This window comes from Herpailurus yagouaroundi, unplaced genomic scaffold (genome assembly GCF_014898765.1).
Source record: "Herpailurus yagouaroundi ecotype Mexico unplaced genomic scaffold, PumYag 162, whole genome shotgun sequence".
Classification (NCBI taxonomy): domain Eukaryota; kingdom Metazoa; phylum Chordata; class Mammalia; order Carnivora; family Felidae; genus Herpailurus; species Herpailurus yagouaroundi.
The window spans coordinates 12,744,349-12,760,846 of record NW_024412403.1 but is presented as its reverse complement, the minus strand read 5'-3'; the positions used below and the strand labels follow the sequence as shown (position 1 = coordinate 12,760,846).

General features: G+C 53.0%; 1 protein-coding gene across 4 annotated transcripts in view; it reads left to right on the top strand.

Moving 5' to 3' along the window:
* Positions 1 to 8,935, top strand: part of EVA1C (eva-1 homolog C) — a 77,668-nt gene extending 68,733 nt beyond the window's left edge. For all 4 annotated transcript variants that reach the window (XM_040484045.1, XM_040484044.1, XM_040484043.1 and 1 more), the window contains one exon: positions 8,365 to 8,935. In XM_040484045.1, the coding sequence (XP_040339979.1) occupies positions 8,365 to 8,741 (377 nt within the window). In that variant the 3' untranslated portion in view covers positions 8,742 to 8,935. The remainder of the gene's footprint in view (positions 1 to 8,364) is intronic.
* Positions 8,936 to 16,498: the final 7,563 nt, after the last annotated feature.

The following is a 16,498-nucleotide window of genomic DNA, read 5'->3' as shown; positions in this document are numbered from 1 at the left end:
GCTTCCCAGAATGCTTTACCGAACCCTTACTGCCAGCTGCGATGTTTAATTACAACACTCGGCCAACGAAAAACGACTGGAAGTATGACTCAGCACGTGCTGTCTCCTAAGATCTGGAAACACAGGGGCCTAAATTCAGGGGCCGCTCCAGCTGGGTTAACACCCACCAGAGAGCAACATGGGGAGGAGGCAAACAGATCAAGTCACACTGCTTAGGAGTTGGGTTCCATGAGTAGTTTCCTCTGAGAGAAGTAGGAACCCGAGGAGTACATTTCCCAGTTCTCAAATTTGGGGAGGGCACGGGGTTCTTAAATCCCACCCTTGGCTGGGAGACAATGGAGCTAAAAGGTCCCCTTGGTGAACAGAACAGGCCATGCCCTGGGAAGGCTGAGTCTCTTCCTGACTCGCCAGTGTTACCTCCCACGGTTGCCAAGGATCCCCTTGATGATCTTCCCCTCAAGGATCCATCAGACTCAGCCCTCCCTGCCCGGCGGAGCCAAAGCTGCTCGTCGGCATCAGTGAGGGGACGGTGCGTGCCTTGCCTTCATCACCACCCTGTCCGCTCACCTCAGGGTAGACCATATTTTGTCATGTGAGCTCCGCAGGTTTCGGCGATGTCTGCCTGACTCCGTTCAGGGAGGCCAAAGCCTCTGAGGCCTTCTGTACAACTCGTGTGACCACAGAGCGCTGTGGCATTGCCGCTCAAGGCCCGCCGGGGCTGAGGCTCTTTGGGGGGAAGCCTTCCTCAGAGGAAAAGAAAAGTGTTAAGGAAACAGCTCCACACGGGAGTGGAAAGGATGGTCTTGGGATCTTCTACTGTTCCATCGTCTTCCGGCGTCCGTATTCCTCCTGAGTGTGTGCTGTGCGGTTGTTGGTTGCTTCTGAGAATCTTCTCTCTTCAGACGACCCTCCGACTTCCATTTCTTGCTGTTTCTGATAACATTTATGAGGCCTTTGCTCCCCTTCTGCATAAAAGTAGAGGATGTTTGATGTGGCAAACACGGGAGCCCACCAAGAACTAGGACTCGCCCCTACTCTCAAAGCTTGGAGAGAACTAGTATTAACGTTCTGTGTTCTTCTGGTTGCCCGGGGGGGGGCGGCGCCCACCCCCGCCACAGCCAGCTCTCCTCCAGGCTTTGCATCTCCCAGCCCTGCTGTTCTTTTAACAGGGCTCCCATGAATATCCCGATCCCCCAGCAGGGGAGGCCCCAGAGCCCTGTGTCACCCTTGTCAAAGTTAAGCACCGCAAGGATTTTTGTCAGAAATCTCCCCACGTTTTCAGAGTCCCTGGAGAGCCCCCTGGAGGAAAGGCGTTCATGAAAAATCTCTCAGGGAATAACGAGCAACCAGGAGCCGCGATGACTCTGCTCACGGAGCTGTGGCCATGCTGAGCCTTGTCAGCGCCTCTCGACAACTGTGTTGGTCGCCTTGGGCCACCGTGACAAGACACTGTAGGCTGGCGGCTTCCACGGCAGAAATTCACGTTCTGGAGGCTGGAAGTCCAAGATCAAGGCGCCCACAGAGTCCATTTCGAGTGAGAGTTCCCTTCCTGGCTTGGAGATGGATGCCTTCTCACTGTGCTCTCACAGGAGATGGGGAGAGAGAAAGAGAGAGAGGAGGAGGAGGAAGGAAGAGAGAGAGAAGGAGGAAGGCAGAGAGAGACAGAGAGAGAGAGAATGCTGTCTGGCATCTCTTCTTGTAAGGACCCTGATCCTCTTGGATTTGGGCCCCACCCTTAATGACTTCATTTAACCTTAGTTACCTCCTTATAGGTCCTGTCTCCAAATACAGCCGCAGTGGGGATTAACCCTTTGACACACGAATTGGGTGGGGGGCACAATTTAGTCCATAGCAAAGACCCCGAGAGAGAGGATTCTGATCCCCCATTCTGCACATAGGAAAGCTCAGGGTCGGAGGAGTTGAGCCATTTGCCTGAGGCCACAGCAGGGACATCACCAGGGCCACGATTCAGACTCAGCAGATAGAAAACCTGTGCTCTGGTTTCCTCTGAGCAACAAATGTGCCCTTCAGAAGTTTGAGGGGTGGATGTACCTGAATTACTCCCTCCCTCCGTGTCTGTCCTTTTACACACATGTGCCTCCCAGAAATCAAATGAGAGATTTTCTCATTAGCACCCATTTCACTGCTACACATTGCCTGACTTGAGGACCAGTGCTTGCTCTCTTAGTTGTTGTCACGGCCCAGGGACCAGGACAGGCTGGCATGGGACAGATGCTCGGTAAGTGGTTAACCAATGAGCAGATGATGAATCTTCATCTGGCGTCATGAGCTGTCCTGCACCTTCTTGTCACCGTGTATTTGCTATTTATAGGTAGTCCGTTTTGAAGAAATGTAAGGACTTCATGCCTTGGTGACTTGGTTTTATTGAGGGTTGCTTGGGTGCCTCTGTCCCCGAAAGCCGTGGGGAGGAGGCCTGTCTGAGAGGGTGGGGGAACCACCGGCAGGAGCAGCCGGAGCTGAGAGTGAGCCGGGTCAGCTTCTGGAAAAATCAGCTTCGCATGCTCCGGAGATTGGGTGGATCCCAAAGGACGTTTCCCCAGGTCAGGCTGCACGTGGTTTTGACACATTGGTGCAGTCACATACACACAGGGGACAAGTCGACTGGAAGCCAAAACTGAGGGGCATGTCCTGGGATACTGGAACACAGGGGTCGGCAGAACGGACGTGAGAATGTCCAGGGGTCCCCGATGAACAGTTTCTCTTTGGGCCATGTAAGTGACCTGTGAAGCTTTCCCCAACAGTGAGGCATCATTTTAGTACGTTTAGTACGTTTGAACGTACGCTTAATTGTGCACACCTAATTCATTCTAGAACCAGATCATCAGTTTGAAGAAGCCTGTGGAAAAATTCTGAAATCAGAGAAATGGAGAGGGGTGTGTGTGTGTGTGTTTCTTGGAAAGCGGTTTATTTGCTGGCTCAGCCATCAGCCCCCAGCAGACTGTACCCAAGGAGCCTTATTTGGACAGTCTTGCTCAGAACCTGACTCTCCCCCTGCACTTATTTTTTGTTAATGTTTATTTTATTTTTGAGAGAGAGAAAGAGAGAGAGGGTGCGTGCGCGTGCATGTACGTCAGTGGGGGAGGGGCAGAGAGAGAGGGAGACAGAGGATCTGCATGACAGCAGAGAGCCTGATGTGGGGCTTGAACTCGTGACCTGTGAGATCGTGACCTGAGTCAAAGTCGGACGTTTAACCAACTGAGCCACCCAGACGCCCCACCCGCTCCACCTATGTAAGTTTCGTGACAGCAGCTTGGTGTGTTTCCCCCACATATACCCGCAGGCATGCCTCTCGTGTCCTAATATTTCTGTCACTTGCCTCTGCTTGGGCCTCCAGCCCTCTGGCAGAGCATGCTGTGGACGGTCCGGGCGCCCGGGGTACCTGGGGTAACTAGGGTAGCTGGGGGTCACGGTCAGAAAGCAGAGCTTGTCCTGAGATGCGGAGGCATCGTGTTTTATATGAAAGGAATTCTAGGCTACGAGACGGCCTCGCATTGAAATAGAAGTATGATAACACATTCCAAAGTCAGAGTTACATGAGAGGGAGGATGATCGGGGATCAGCGCCACCTTGCCACTGAGGTGTGGCTTCCGATGTGTTCCCACGGTCTCTAATCTTCGGTTCTGTGACAAGGTTATTATCGCATCCGTAAGTGCTGTCAGACCAAGGGCTCAGGAAGCTCTGTGCTTTCACCCACCAGTAGCAGGGCCCAGGAGGCGGGACCCTGGCCCCGGCTTCTTGGCGTCTTACTGGGACACAACAGGTTGGAACTGGAGCTCGTGTTGGCTCCAGACCAGAGATCTAAGGGTCAGGGGCCTTAAAGGCCACAGGCCACCCTTGTGAGATTCCTGCGGGCTTACCGCAGCCGATGACATTAAAGCCCTTCACTTAAGCCTGTGATGAACTGAGGCTGAACTGAGAACAATAACACGATGTGAAGATTCTCTTTAACTGCAGGGAGACTAATGCCTTTATCTTTCTGGAACACATAATAGGAAAGGGGTCGTAAAAGCTGCGAGTGGTCCAGTTGAAAACTGACGATGTGCCCTCAATGTAAAGTCCAGGGGGCGGTGGCTGTGGAGAGAGAGCCCGGCCGGAGCTCGGGGTCCCAGCCACGCGGTGGCTGTGGACAAAGGACGAGGCTGCCTCAGGAGGACTTGGGCCGGCCCACCTCCAGGTGCCCTCTAACTAACACCTGGTGATTCTGTGACCTCAAATGAGTCAGCGTAGATGATGAGGAAGCCTGGCTCCCATGAGGCTTTGCCGTGTTCACCAACTTTGATCACGGGATCTCAGCAGACTTGGCGTAGACATGGCCTAAAGAGCGACCACTGGGCAGGAGGCACGTAGGGCCTGATAAGTGAGAAGCTCTCCTTGAAGTTGACCGTCACCTCCCAGAAGCAGAGGGAGAGAGGAAGAGAGGCAGCTATGTAATGGAGCCCCGCCCACAGGGCACCCCTCTTCTCCCGGACTCAGCAGGTGTTTGCATAATCCCTGCTCTGCCCTGGGCGCTGGGGATTCGTGAAGAACAAGAGAGTTCGGCCCCTGCCCTCATGGAGCTTGCGTTCTCTGGGGTGAGACAGGATAAAACACCTTCAGCGATTTAGTGACATTCAAGATGCTATGGAACCTAACGACGGGGGGTGGGGGGGGTGGGGGGGACCTGGCCCAGCCTGGGGGTGGGGGCAGAAAGGTCTAGATGAAGGAGGAAGAAAGAACATTCCGTGCAAAAGCACCAAGGTGTGAGGCCATCTGCCCCTCGCCCCAGCCCCGTGGGGAATGGAAGGAGGCCAATGCGGCAGGAAAACAGAAACTGAGGCATGAATGAGTCCTTGGAGCTGAACTTGGGGAGCGTAGCTGGGGCCAAGGCCTAGCAAGGTCAAGGCTTCGCAGGCTACGGTCAGGATTTGATTTCCAACTTAGTGAAAAGAGGGAAACTGTTTCCCGGTGCTAAGTAGGGCAGTGATGTGATCCCGTGTGCAATTTTAAAAAGATTGCAGTGGCCACAGTGGGAAGGTGGGTGACAGGGCGAGAGAGGAGAGAGGAAGACAGAGAAGGGCGGTGGTGTTCCTGGTTTTCAGATAAATTCACCAGATCAAAAGACGCCTTAATGAAAGTGGAAGTCCCAGCCACTCACCAAGAGATAGTCACAACATATACTGTCAAATGGTTATTACCAAGAATATATAGAAACTGTATACATGTATCAGCTCCCTCGTAGGTCCGTCCCCAAGAGGAACACTTGCACGTGGACATCAGGGACATTTACAGGACTGTTTGAGGCTACGGTGCTCACGTGGCAAGAGCCTGACGACCACGGAGACAGCGACCAGCAGGAGAGAGTGTGAATAAGCCACCGCGTAGTCAAGATAACGGAGCAGTAGGAGGCAGCATAATATTCAGTTAAAAACTCCCAGGGTGGCTCAGTCGGTTAGGCGTTTGACTCTTGATTTCTGCTCAGGTCACGATCTCGCGGTTTGTGAGTTTGAGCCCCACATCGGGCTCTGTGCTGACAGTGTGGAGCCTGCCTGGGATTCTCTCTCTCTCTCTCTCTCTCTCTCTCTCTCTGCTCCTCCCTTGCTCATGCTCTCTCTTTCTGTCTCCCTCAAATAAATAAACTTAAAAAAATAAAAGTAATGAAATGAATAAACATCAAGGAGGGCCATGCCCTGACCAGCAAAGAGGATGTGTCCTAGCCTAATTTAATTCCTAATTTAATTCTGTCCACCTGGGCTCCTTAAAAAGGAAGGAAGGGAAGAAGGGAGGGGAGGGGGGAGAAAAAGGTATGGTAACTAGCCCAGAGTTAACCTGTCTGCCTGGGGCAGAGCCAGATCTCAAACTCTGTCCAGGGAGGGTGAGGCCCAGGTTTGCCCACCACACCACTGCTGGGAATGACTGACCTCTCAGAGGAGAGGAGAGAAACCGGTGATCGTGGTTTCCTGGAAGCTCGACCATCACGGGACTCTTTCTCCCTGGAAGTGGCCCTGTCCTGACCTGTGGGTGGCTGGAAAAGGAACAGGCGGGACTCCGTTGCCCCACCCACAGTCCTTACAGGTGCCACAGGGGTGATGGCGGCATGCATGGCTGCCAGCGGGACTCACGGTTTATGCTGAGGGAAGGAGGAGATGGGTAGTGGCTGCATCCAAAGCCCACATCGGGGTGCCCCGAGAATGGGGGGGTTAGAGGGGACATTGGTTGGGAGGTTTGGGGCGGGTGGGGTGGGGTGGGGGCAGCAGGGAGAGGAAAGGGACATTCAAAGGGACAGGAGGGGAGAGGAGTCAGGGGTGAGGAGTCAGCTCTCAGCGGAGGCTGTGATGTGCGGGAGGGAGAAAGAAACATCCGCCCTATTGCCTTAGAGTCTCTGGTCTTTCCATCATTCTGTGTGTTGTTGTTTAATGACTTTGTCCCAAATGGCAGCCCAATCCCCATTCTACCTCCACTCCCAGAAACGAAAATAGCCTTTTCTTTTCTCGCAAAGGATGCATGGCTGTGTTTGATCAAATCTTCAAAATGCCTTGACCCTCAGGAAAAATATATTACTATTAATAGCACTTAACACACCCTGTCCTTCCCTGAGCTAGATCGATTGGCGTTAAGACTTCGTGTCATAAAGAGAGCGATCAGATTTTACTAGTAGGGGTGATGGCAACAAAGAACAACATATCTGGGTCCAGGAGCTGCACCCGCGACTTGAGCTGCAAGTGAAGGAAGCCGAACAGAGAGGTTTCGAGTTTCCAGGGGATGCGTCCTGCTTAGTTAGATCTCTTCCCATCAGACCACAGTGGGCTAGATCCCTTGATGATATAGGAAACTTAACAACCCTGGAGTTTTGACACCAGTCTGGACCTCTGGGGACAGAGGCAGCAAAGGCAATAGTCATTATTCATGATACTTCCGCGTGGTAAATGGGGGGCGGCGGCGGCGGGGGAGGGGGGGGGTTGCTGTGCCTAGAGAAGGATCACTGAGATGCACTGAGCAAATGCCAGGGGTTCCAAGTGCCCACCCCACAAGGAGCTCACAGCCCGAGATCCCGAATCCAGGTCTGGCTAAGCCTACAGAGGCCAGTTGTCCACAGGCGGTGGCTTCCCTTTGCTGGCTCAGCTTGAGCCTTTGTTTCAGGGGTCAGCAAACTGTGGCCCTCGGGCCGGTTTTGTAAATCCAGTTTTAGTAGCCACCCCTGTAGGTCTGGGGCTGCCTTTGTGCACAAAGGCAGCACAGACTCACGGCCCACAAAGGCTGAGATCCTCACTATCTGCCCTTGAAGGAGAAAGTCTGCCAGCGCCTGATTTCTGTTTTGAGGGAGTTTGCTGCATCATTATTTCCCAAAGCGGGAGTGCTAGGACCTCAAGGGATACATAACTACAAAACGGGGACAACAATGGCCCTTTCCGCGCAGGGGTAAGATAAGGATTCACCTTATGTCGGGACTTAGGCCAGAATACGTGGTACAAATTAGCATTGTTTCTGTTATTCTTACGCAATCATTTGGATGTGGGAAGAACTACTAGAAACTTCTGCGTACATTTATTTTTTAATCTAAAAGACATCAAGCTTTGCTAGCATCTACTGTATTCGTAGTACATTCATGTACGTATACTTTATATATAAATTAATTTTTCATAATTCGCTGCTACCACTAATACTAGTGAACAGTTTATCGAGCATTTACTATGTGTCAGTGAATGTTCCCAGAGTGTTACAGGAATGAACTCTTTGGCAGGAAGGTGCTATTAGCCCCATTTTACATATGAGGAAACTGAGGCACAGAGCGGTTATGTAACCAGCCAACAGTCACGCAGCTAATAAGTGGCAGATCGTAGTTTGCACTCGGGGCGGTCGGGGTGGTGGGGTCCAGCTTCTAAGTCGCTCTGCTGTGTGTCCTCTCGTGTACCTATATGGATTGACCACGCAGGCTCAAAACCTTTTCTTGTTTTAAGCCAACGGGAGTGTACGACCAGTTAGGTGAGGCTGGTTTCAAAGATGCTGTTCAAGGGGCACCTGGGTGGCTCAGTCGCTTAAGCCTCTGACTCCGGCTCAGGTCGTGACCTCGTGGTTCGGGAGTTCGAGCCCCGCGTTGGGCTCTTTGATGACAGCTCGGAGCCTGGAGCCTGCTTCGGATTCTGTGCCTGCCTCTCTCTCTCTCTGCCCTTACCCCGCTCGTGCTCTGTTTCTCCCCTTCTCAAACATCAATAAACATTAAAAAAGTATTTAAAGAAAAAGACGCTGCTCAGGATTGGCGTCCTGCGTGAGCTGTTGGTTTGGGCAGACGTCTGTTTCTGTGGATTGGTGAAGGCTGACAGTCCCGGCCAGCTCCTGACTTGTCCTTGCCCCCCCCCCCCCCCACAGCCCACCCAGAGAGAGCAGCCCTGCTATTCGTGTCCAGTGTCTGCATCGGTCTTGCACTCACATTGTGCGCCCTGGTCATCAGGGTGTCCTGCACCAAGGACTTCCGGGAGCTGCAGCTGGTGAAGGAGCACCTCGTGCCAGGAAGTGACAAGGCTGAGGAAGACAGTGAGGATGAAGAGGGGGAGGAGGACTCTTCAGACTCTGATTTTCCAGGGGAACCGTCTGGGTTTTGTAGGACTACGTATCCTGTCTACAGTTCCATAGAGGCTGCAGAGCTGGCCGAAAGGATTGAGCGCAGGGAGCAAATCATCCAGGAAATATGGATGAACAGTGGTTTGGACACCTCACTCCCGACAAATATGAGCCAGTTCTACTGAAAAAGAGACACATCTTATGCGATCACACTTTCTGAAGAGGGAAGGATCCAAAATGCCCCTCCGGTTCTATTTCACTCGTACCTTCCATGAAGGAGTATTTGTTATGTCATCCAATACCAGAGAAGCCAGAAGCTGTTAAAGGGACCTTTCAAACTGTTTACAGCACATTCAAAATAAATTAGGAGGGAAGTCTTTGTTTTCTTTATTTATTTAAATTCTTTTAAAAAAATTTTTTTTAATGTTTATTTATTTTTGAGACACAGAGAGAGAGCATGAGCAGGGGAGGGGCAGAGAGGGCGGGAGACACAGGATCCAAAGGAGGCTCCAGGCTCTGAGCTGTCAGCACAGAGCCCGACGCGGGGCTCGAACTCACGAACCGTGAGATCGTGACCTGAGCTGAAGTTGGACGCTCACCGACTGAGCCACCCAGGTGCCCCTTAAATTCATTTTTATACATTAACATAGAATGCACATTTATTGCGTGCTTATAATTCCAGGCTCTGTTGTAGCTGCTTTTCGTATGTTAAGTCATTAATTCCTCACAACAACCTCATGAGGTAGGGCTATCATCCCTTTTACAAATGAGTAAACAGGAGATTCCTTGTATCAAAAAAAAAAAAAAATGTACTGATATACAGGACAGCAAGCTTGAATCCATCCACTATGGCGGATTTTAATCACTAAAATTATTTGTTTAGAACAGAGATCAGCAACATTTTTCTTTTCTTTTCTTTTCTTTTAATTTTAAATGTTTACTTATTTCTGAGAGTGCAAGCAGGGGAGGTGGGGGGGGGGGGGGAGACACAGAATCTGAAGCAGGTTCCAGGCTCCCAGCTGTCAGCACAGAACCCGGCATGGGGCTCGAGCCCATGGACTGCGAGATAGTGACCTGAGCCAAAGTCAGACACTCAACCGACTGAGCCACCCAGGTGCCCCTCAGCAAAATTTTTCTTAAAGGGCAAGATATTTTAGGCATGTGGGTCATGCCATGACTGCCCAGCTCTGCCATTGTAGCTCACAGGTAGCTATACATAGCTAATACATAATGAGTGAATGTAGCTGTGTCCCAATAAAACTTTATTTACAGACGCTGAAATTTTGAATTTGATTTCATTTTCACATGTCACATGTTATTCTTTTTTTTTTTTTAATCACTTTAAAATGTAAAAACCTTTCTTAGCTCACAGGTGTACAAAAACAGGTAGCAAGCATTTACCTGATTTTGCAAATAATGTGTGGGCCACAAGACCTAAAATATTTACTCTCTTGCCCTTTATTTTGTTTTGATGTTTATTTATTTTTGAGAGACGTGGGGAGAAAGAGAGAGAGAGAGAGAGGAAAACAACAGAATCCCAGGCAGGCTCCAGGCTCTGAGCTGTCAGCGCAAGAGTCCCCACGTAGGGCTCAGAACCCATGGACCGCCAGATCATGACCTGAGCCAATGTCTGACGCGTAACTGACTGAGACACCCAGGCGCCCCTGCTCTCTTGCCCTTTAGAGAAAAAGTTTGCCCACTCCTGATTCAGAATGTAAAAGTGCACAGCTTCTAGTGGTAAAAGGGATCATCCAGATTACCCAATGGTCCTTTGGGCAAGGATCAAGGTGGGGAGTTACCTTTCAAATCATTGCAGGGGAGCAGAAGAAAAAAAAAAAAGGTAAGGAAACCGATTCCTAATGGGGGAACTGGTGAAAGGTTCCTTTAGACAGCTCCCCCTGCTGGACAGGAGGCTTATAGCTATGGAGTAGAATAAGATTTTATTATTTATTTATTACTTATTTGAGAGAGAGAGTGTGTGTGTGTGAAAGGGGGGAGAGGAGCAGAAGGAGAGAGAGCAAGAATCCCAAGCAGGCTCCCCACCCAGCATGGAGCCCGAGGCAGGGTTCGATCCCACTTCCCCTAGGGTCATGACCCGAGCCAAAATCAAGAATAGGATGCTCAACTGACTCAACCACCCAGGCGCCCCCCCATTTTTTTTCTTTTTTGTTCCAGTGGTACCTAGAGTACAAAAATGATGGTCTCGTATCCATCTCGTATGTCTGCTGTGGATGGACAAGCTTTCTGCCACCAACCCGGCAAGCAGGCACATGTAGTTGAGGAAGCGGAAGGCTGACAGGTTAAGTATGGGGGCCCAGTTCACATGGCAGAACGGGATGGAGGGGACTTAGTTGTGAGGTGATCGGGAATAACTAGCTGTTCCCTCAGGGACTCAAACAATGCTGGATACGGAGAAGGCATTTTTCTCTCAGTGGCGGGGGGGGGGGGGGGGGGGACCCACCCAGATCCTGAGAGTGAAGGGCCCATCCGAGGCATGCAGGAAAGGGTGGGTGTGGAGTCTGTCCTCAACCGGCCCAGCATCCTGCCTTGAGAAGGAGTCTGCAGTCCTGTTTGTTTGTTTTTGTGTCATTCAGTTTGTCTTAGTTCGTTTGAGCTGCTACAACAAGAATGCCGCAGACTGAGTGGCTTAGGAACAGTCGAAATTTATTTCTCACAGCTTGGGACGGTTGGAGTCCAAGATCAAGGTGCCATCTGGACAGTTCCTATAAATGGAATCACACCGTGGGTGGTCTGGTCGTGCCTGGCTTCTTTCGCTTAGCGCAACGTCTTCTGGTTCCACCGTGTCGTAACACGTGTTAGGACTTCGTTCCTTTTTTGTGGACAAATACTATCCCATTGCATGGGTAGAACACATTCTGCTCACTCATTCGTCTGTTGGTGGACACCCGGGTTGTTTCCACCTTTGGCTACTGTGAGTTAGGCTGCTGTAAACATTCGTGTACTTTAACACGCGGTATTTTAACAACAGTGCCGTCGCCCAAAATGGCGACTGCAGGTTTGTTGAGAAATTCTATGTTTTCCACTCAACAGAGGGAAGGGGGGGCGCTAAAGATGAGTCAGAGTGACATCCCCTCTTTCACCCCGTCCTCCTGCCAATTTCAGAATGAACTTCCCTTACTCTGACCCCTGAGAAGGTGGGAGGGTAGGGATGGGTCGAGAGAGCTTGGTTGGGGTGGTTTGGGCAGAGGCTGAAACGCCTCAGGACCTCCAGGTAGCTGAGTCCTCCGTAATGCAGGGTCCTGGGAGAGGTTGGCGGGGCTGGAGACGCCATGTTTTAAACCTGTCATGAGAGAGAAATTTCTTCTGGGTCACGGCAGACAGTGACATGAACACACGGCTCCATTGTCTAACTTCTTCCTGAGGATTCCGTTCTAATCAAAGAGAAGGCTTGTCCTTTCATTTCTGGGAGCCCAGCAAGGAGCACTTGGGTATTGTCCCGGCTCCTGGAGCCGCCTGTCCCCATTGTCTCGATATCTAGCTCCCAGGCGGCACATCCATGAGCATAAATACTGTCCCTCTGCTGTCTTCCTGGGGTTGAAGGGAACATGGCAGCTGGAGGTCTTCCCTTTACCAGCTGGAGAAAGAGTCTGGCCCACATGGACCTCCGTCGTAAAGCTTTTGTGGAGTGTCCCAAGGGGTCTTCCCTTCTCTGAGCCGTCCCCAACCCCCAAGCCCCACGCATGTGCACACCCCTCCCAGGACCCCTGAGGAGGCCACACGGAGGACAGGCCCGCCACGGGCAAGGGCCCTTGTTTGGCCCCCCCCGAACGTAGTGAGCTGTTTATTTGCATTTTCTGAGCCTCAAAGAAGAATGCCACGTTCTTCTCATGCACAGGGCCCGAGGGGGTCCTGCTGAGAATGTGTTTGCACGGGCACGAAGCCCAGGAGGGAGAGGACCGAACCAGATTCGGATGAAGGGCTGCCGCTGGAGCGTGGCGGCCGGAGGAAGCTCCCGGGTGGAAGTCTCCCCGGGGAGCGCGGGGCCCACGCGGCTGCTCCTCCGCTTTGTGCCTCTCTGGGCAACAGACACCCCTCTGTTTCCGAGCGGTGGGGTCCCGGAAGCCCTGCGAGAAGAAGCCAGCCCTCGGTGGGAGGTTTGCCCCGGTCAGCACCTCAGGCCCCTGCTGCAAACACCGCCTCGCCAGACGCGAGCTGCCCGCTGGAAAAGTCGGCCCTTCTGCAGTCCCGGGGCTGGACGTTGGCGGGGGCCGCTGGGGCCTCGTAGACGCCGAGCGTCCGGGGCCGCCTCGGGGAGGAGCGGCACACCCCCGGGGACCCAGAAGCTTCCACAGATGTGGAGCGGGAGATGCCCGGATCCCCGGACCGGGGGAGGGGGGGGTGCCCCCCAGACGGCCCCCGGCTGCCCTTTTCTGCAGAGAACCGGCTCCCAGCCTCTCTGTTTTGGTCCTCCCAGACTGCTACCACAACGGGCCCCAGACTGGGCAGCTTGTAAACAACACGAACCTATTTCTCGAAGTTCTAGAGGCTGCGGCCCAGGCTCTGGGAGTCAGCACGGTAGGGGGAGGGCCCTCGTCCCGGTTCCCTGCCCGCACCTTCTCATGTGGTAGAAGGGAGACGGGGCAGGGCTCTATGCAGCCTCTTTCATAAGGGCGCTAGTCCCACTTACAGGAGCTCTGTCCTCATGGCCCGATCACCACCCAGACGCCTCACCTCCTAATACCAGGATATCTGAGGGTTAAGATTTCCGCACGTGAATCTTGGCGGGGGGGACACGATCATTCTGAACGGAGCCATTTGCTTACACGAATTCCTCCTGAGAGCACTCCTTCAGGAAATCACTCATGCAAGGGTCCCCATCTCAGGGAACTGACCTGCCCCCTGGGGTGAGGGGCTGTGGACCTGGCGGGGGGGGGGGGGGGGCGTGTGCTGGTCCCTGTTGGCCCACACTGCTGGCACAACATCGCTCAAAACCTCAGTGGAGGCCAGACCCAAAGGATCATCAGGTACCCCTCCCACCGTCGAGTGGTGCCAGGAAAGAGTCAGCCTCGTGTCTGGTAAGTCTTGGAAGGGAGCCCTCCTTTCACCCTGCTCCCTGCCCCCACCCCAGACACTGAGACACGGAGGCCAACCACAGTGAATGTGGCTCTGTCCCCGACTCAGGCTCCCTTCACTGCCCTGTTGCCTCCCAGCTTCTACTCTGACTCGGTCCCAGTTTGATCTCGGGTTGATCTCCCTGCGTCTCCGTTTCCCCATCTGTAAAATGGGCATAATAACAATACGTCCTTCCTGGTGGTGTTGAGGGTCGTGGTGCTTCGCATCCAGTACGAACAACAGGGAAGGCAAGTTTTTATCATCGGTTATTCCTCCCCCCTGAGGGGCAGCATCCAGCATGGCCAAGGCCGATGTCCCTTCTATAGGAGATCTGACAGGATTCAAGGGCAAAGCAAGAACAAGCTGAGGGAGGGGACGAGGCAGCCCCGTTTCTGCCCTGCTGCCCGGAAGACTTCATAGAGGACGGGCAACTGTCGGCAGGGCTCAGGGGAAAGTGTCAAGGTCAGACTTTCCTTGGATTCTTCAGCCGAGTCCATTGTGGAGTCTCCCCCGCATGGACTTAAAAGGCTATGCCCAGTTCTGGGGGGGGGTATTTCCAAACCCGGAACTGGGGTCTTTTTTTTTTTTTTTTTTTTTTTTTTTTTTTAAGAAGCCCATTGTAAGCCTGACCAGAGCTGGCCAAAGTCCATCCCAAGACTGGACAGGAGCCCGGGAGATTAAATCCTAAACAAATACTCATTCCAAATGCCTTGTCAACTGGGAGCCATGCTGGCCTATAGTTGGAAATAAGGCAAGAAAGGGCCATGATAACACCAACCACATAAGGGAGAACTCAGGAAGCTGGCTAATAACCTGAGGTCACTACCTCCTTTTTAGGAATTTCGAATCCACGGGCACCCCCTCTGTGGGGCGCTGTGCGGGCTCCCCGGGGAATGAATGAGCCGACGTCTAATCGCCGACGTGGACAACCCAAGGCTGTGCTGTCCAGTGCCACGCGTGGTTATCTAAACCTAAATTTAAATCAGCTGACGCAAGTTCAACGTCAGATTTCAGTCACACCGGTCACATGGCAAGGGTTCACCAGCCACGTGGCCGGTGGCTACTGTCCTAGTGTGGACGGTTTTGCTGAGCGACGCTGGGCTAGTGGGTTAAATCAGACACGTAGGGGCACCTGCGTGGCTCCGTCGGTCGAGTGTCCGACTTCGGCTCAGGTCATGATCTCATGGCTCATGAGGTACTGACCGCTCAGGGCCTGGAGCCTGCTTCGGATTCCGCGTCTCCCTCTCTCTCGGCTCCTCCCTGCTCGTGATCTGTCTCTCTCTCAAAATAAATACTAAATTAAAAAAATTTTAGACGCACAGGTGTGAGCCCAACTCACTGCAGTGAATGGAGCGGGTATGCACCCTGGGCCTCGCCAACCAGGGGTGGGATCAGGTGAAATCCCAGGCACAGAAACGTGGGACCCAGGTGCCACGTACCCCACCTCGGCTCACCTTCAAGGGGATGCCCCCAAGTGTCCCTGCTCTCCAGTCCCGAGGCCTCTGTCGCCCTGGTGAGCCTCGGTGGGTGCACGGGCCCACAGCCACAGCTGCACCCCAACTTTCGTGGGCTCTGACCCGCTGCAGAGCCATGGGAGCCCTATCCACCGGCCCTGCCCTGGCCACTTATCCTTCCTCCTGATCCAGGGACAGTCGGCACCCCCGGGAACAGTCCAGAGAACCTCGGGCCAGGCCTTTCGCACCCCGGGAGCCTGTCCCCCGTCCCCAGGCCGCTCTGCTGGGTCACCACGACTGAGCCCCCTTCCCTCCCTCCTCCCCCTCTTCTCCTGCAGTATCTCACATGGCCCCCGAACCCAGGCGCAGAGCCGGCCCGTGCCTTGTATCCTTTGGATGTTCCGGTTTCATAAGGCAGGCTGTGAGAATGACAGTATATGGTCAAACCAGGTGGCCCGGAGCACGGAAAGAATGCGGGAGGCGTCCGGCCTGGTCCCCAAGGAATGAGCAGAACTTTATGCATTTATTTATTTAATAAAATGTTATTTTGCTTTTTAAAGTTTTGTTTTCGACGTTTGTTTATTTTTGAGAGAGAGAGAGAGCAGGGGAGGGGCACGCCGAGAGGGAGACAGAGGATCCGAAGCAGGCTTTGTGCTGACAGCAGCCGGCCCCACGTGGGACTCGAACTCCTGAACGCTGAGATCATGACCCGAGCTGAAGTCAGACACTCAACCGACCGAGCCACCCAGGCGCCCCGGAACGAGAATTGTAAAAGGTGAATCAGGGTGTGGAAGCCTGACATGCAGAAATGAGTTGGGAAAACAGGACAATGGTGCAGGACACCAGGAGGCGGGTCAGTGCTCCGGGCCATGGGACTTGTCTGACCCCTGGCAGTAAGTATGGAATCACCCTCTCTGGGCAACATCCTTCCACCCCCCAGAGCAGGTAAGGGACTCACCTCTTCCACCCTCGGCCAGCAGGGCCTGGCCTGGCCTCAAACCTTGGCCTTCCGACTCTCGGAATAGCAATCGCTCCCGATTTTACCTCTCACTATCCAATTAGTATCTTGGAAAGTACCAGATTACAGCTTAATTCTGTGGGAGAAATTAAAATCATCACGCTTAGGAAGCTATTCTAGTGACCGACTCACGTGGGTGCTTTAAGCTGTAATCAATCTCATCCAGGGCCCAACAAATCATTCTGGCAAAGCCTGTCTTTGAAAGGTTCCCAGCCTTTGCTTCGAGATTTGCTCACAGCCTGATTGCATTTCAGACTGGGCCAACAGAAAATCCAACTGGGAATTTATCTTGAGGTGAAAATGCCGCCTTCCTGCTTTTAAGCAAACTCTCTGGGATATCGTGAGCTGAGCCCGCGGCACCGGGCAGAACAAAGAGAGGAAAGCTGGTCACTTCCGA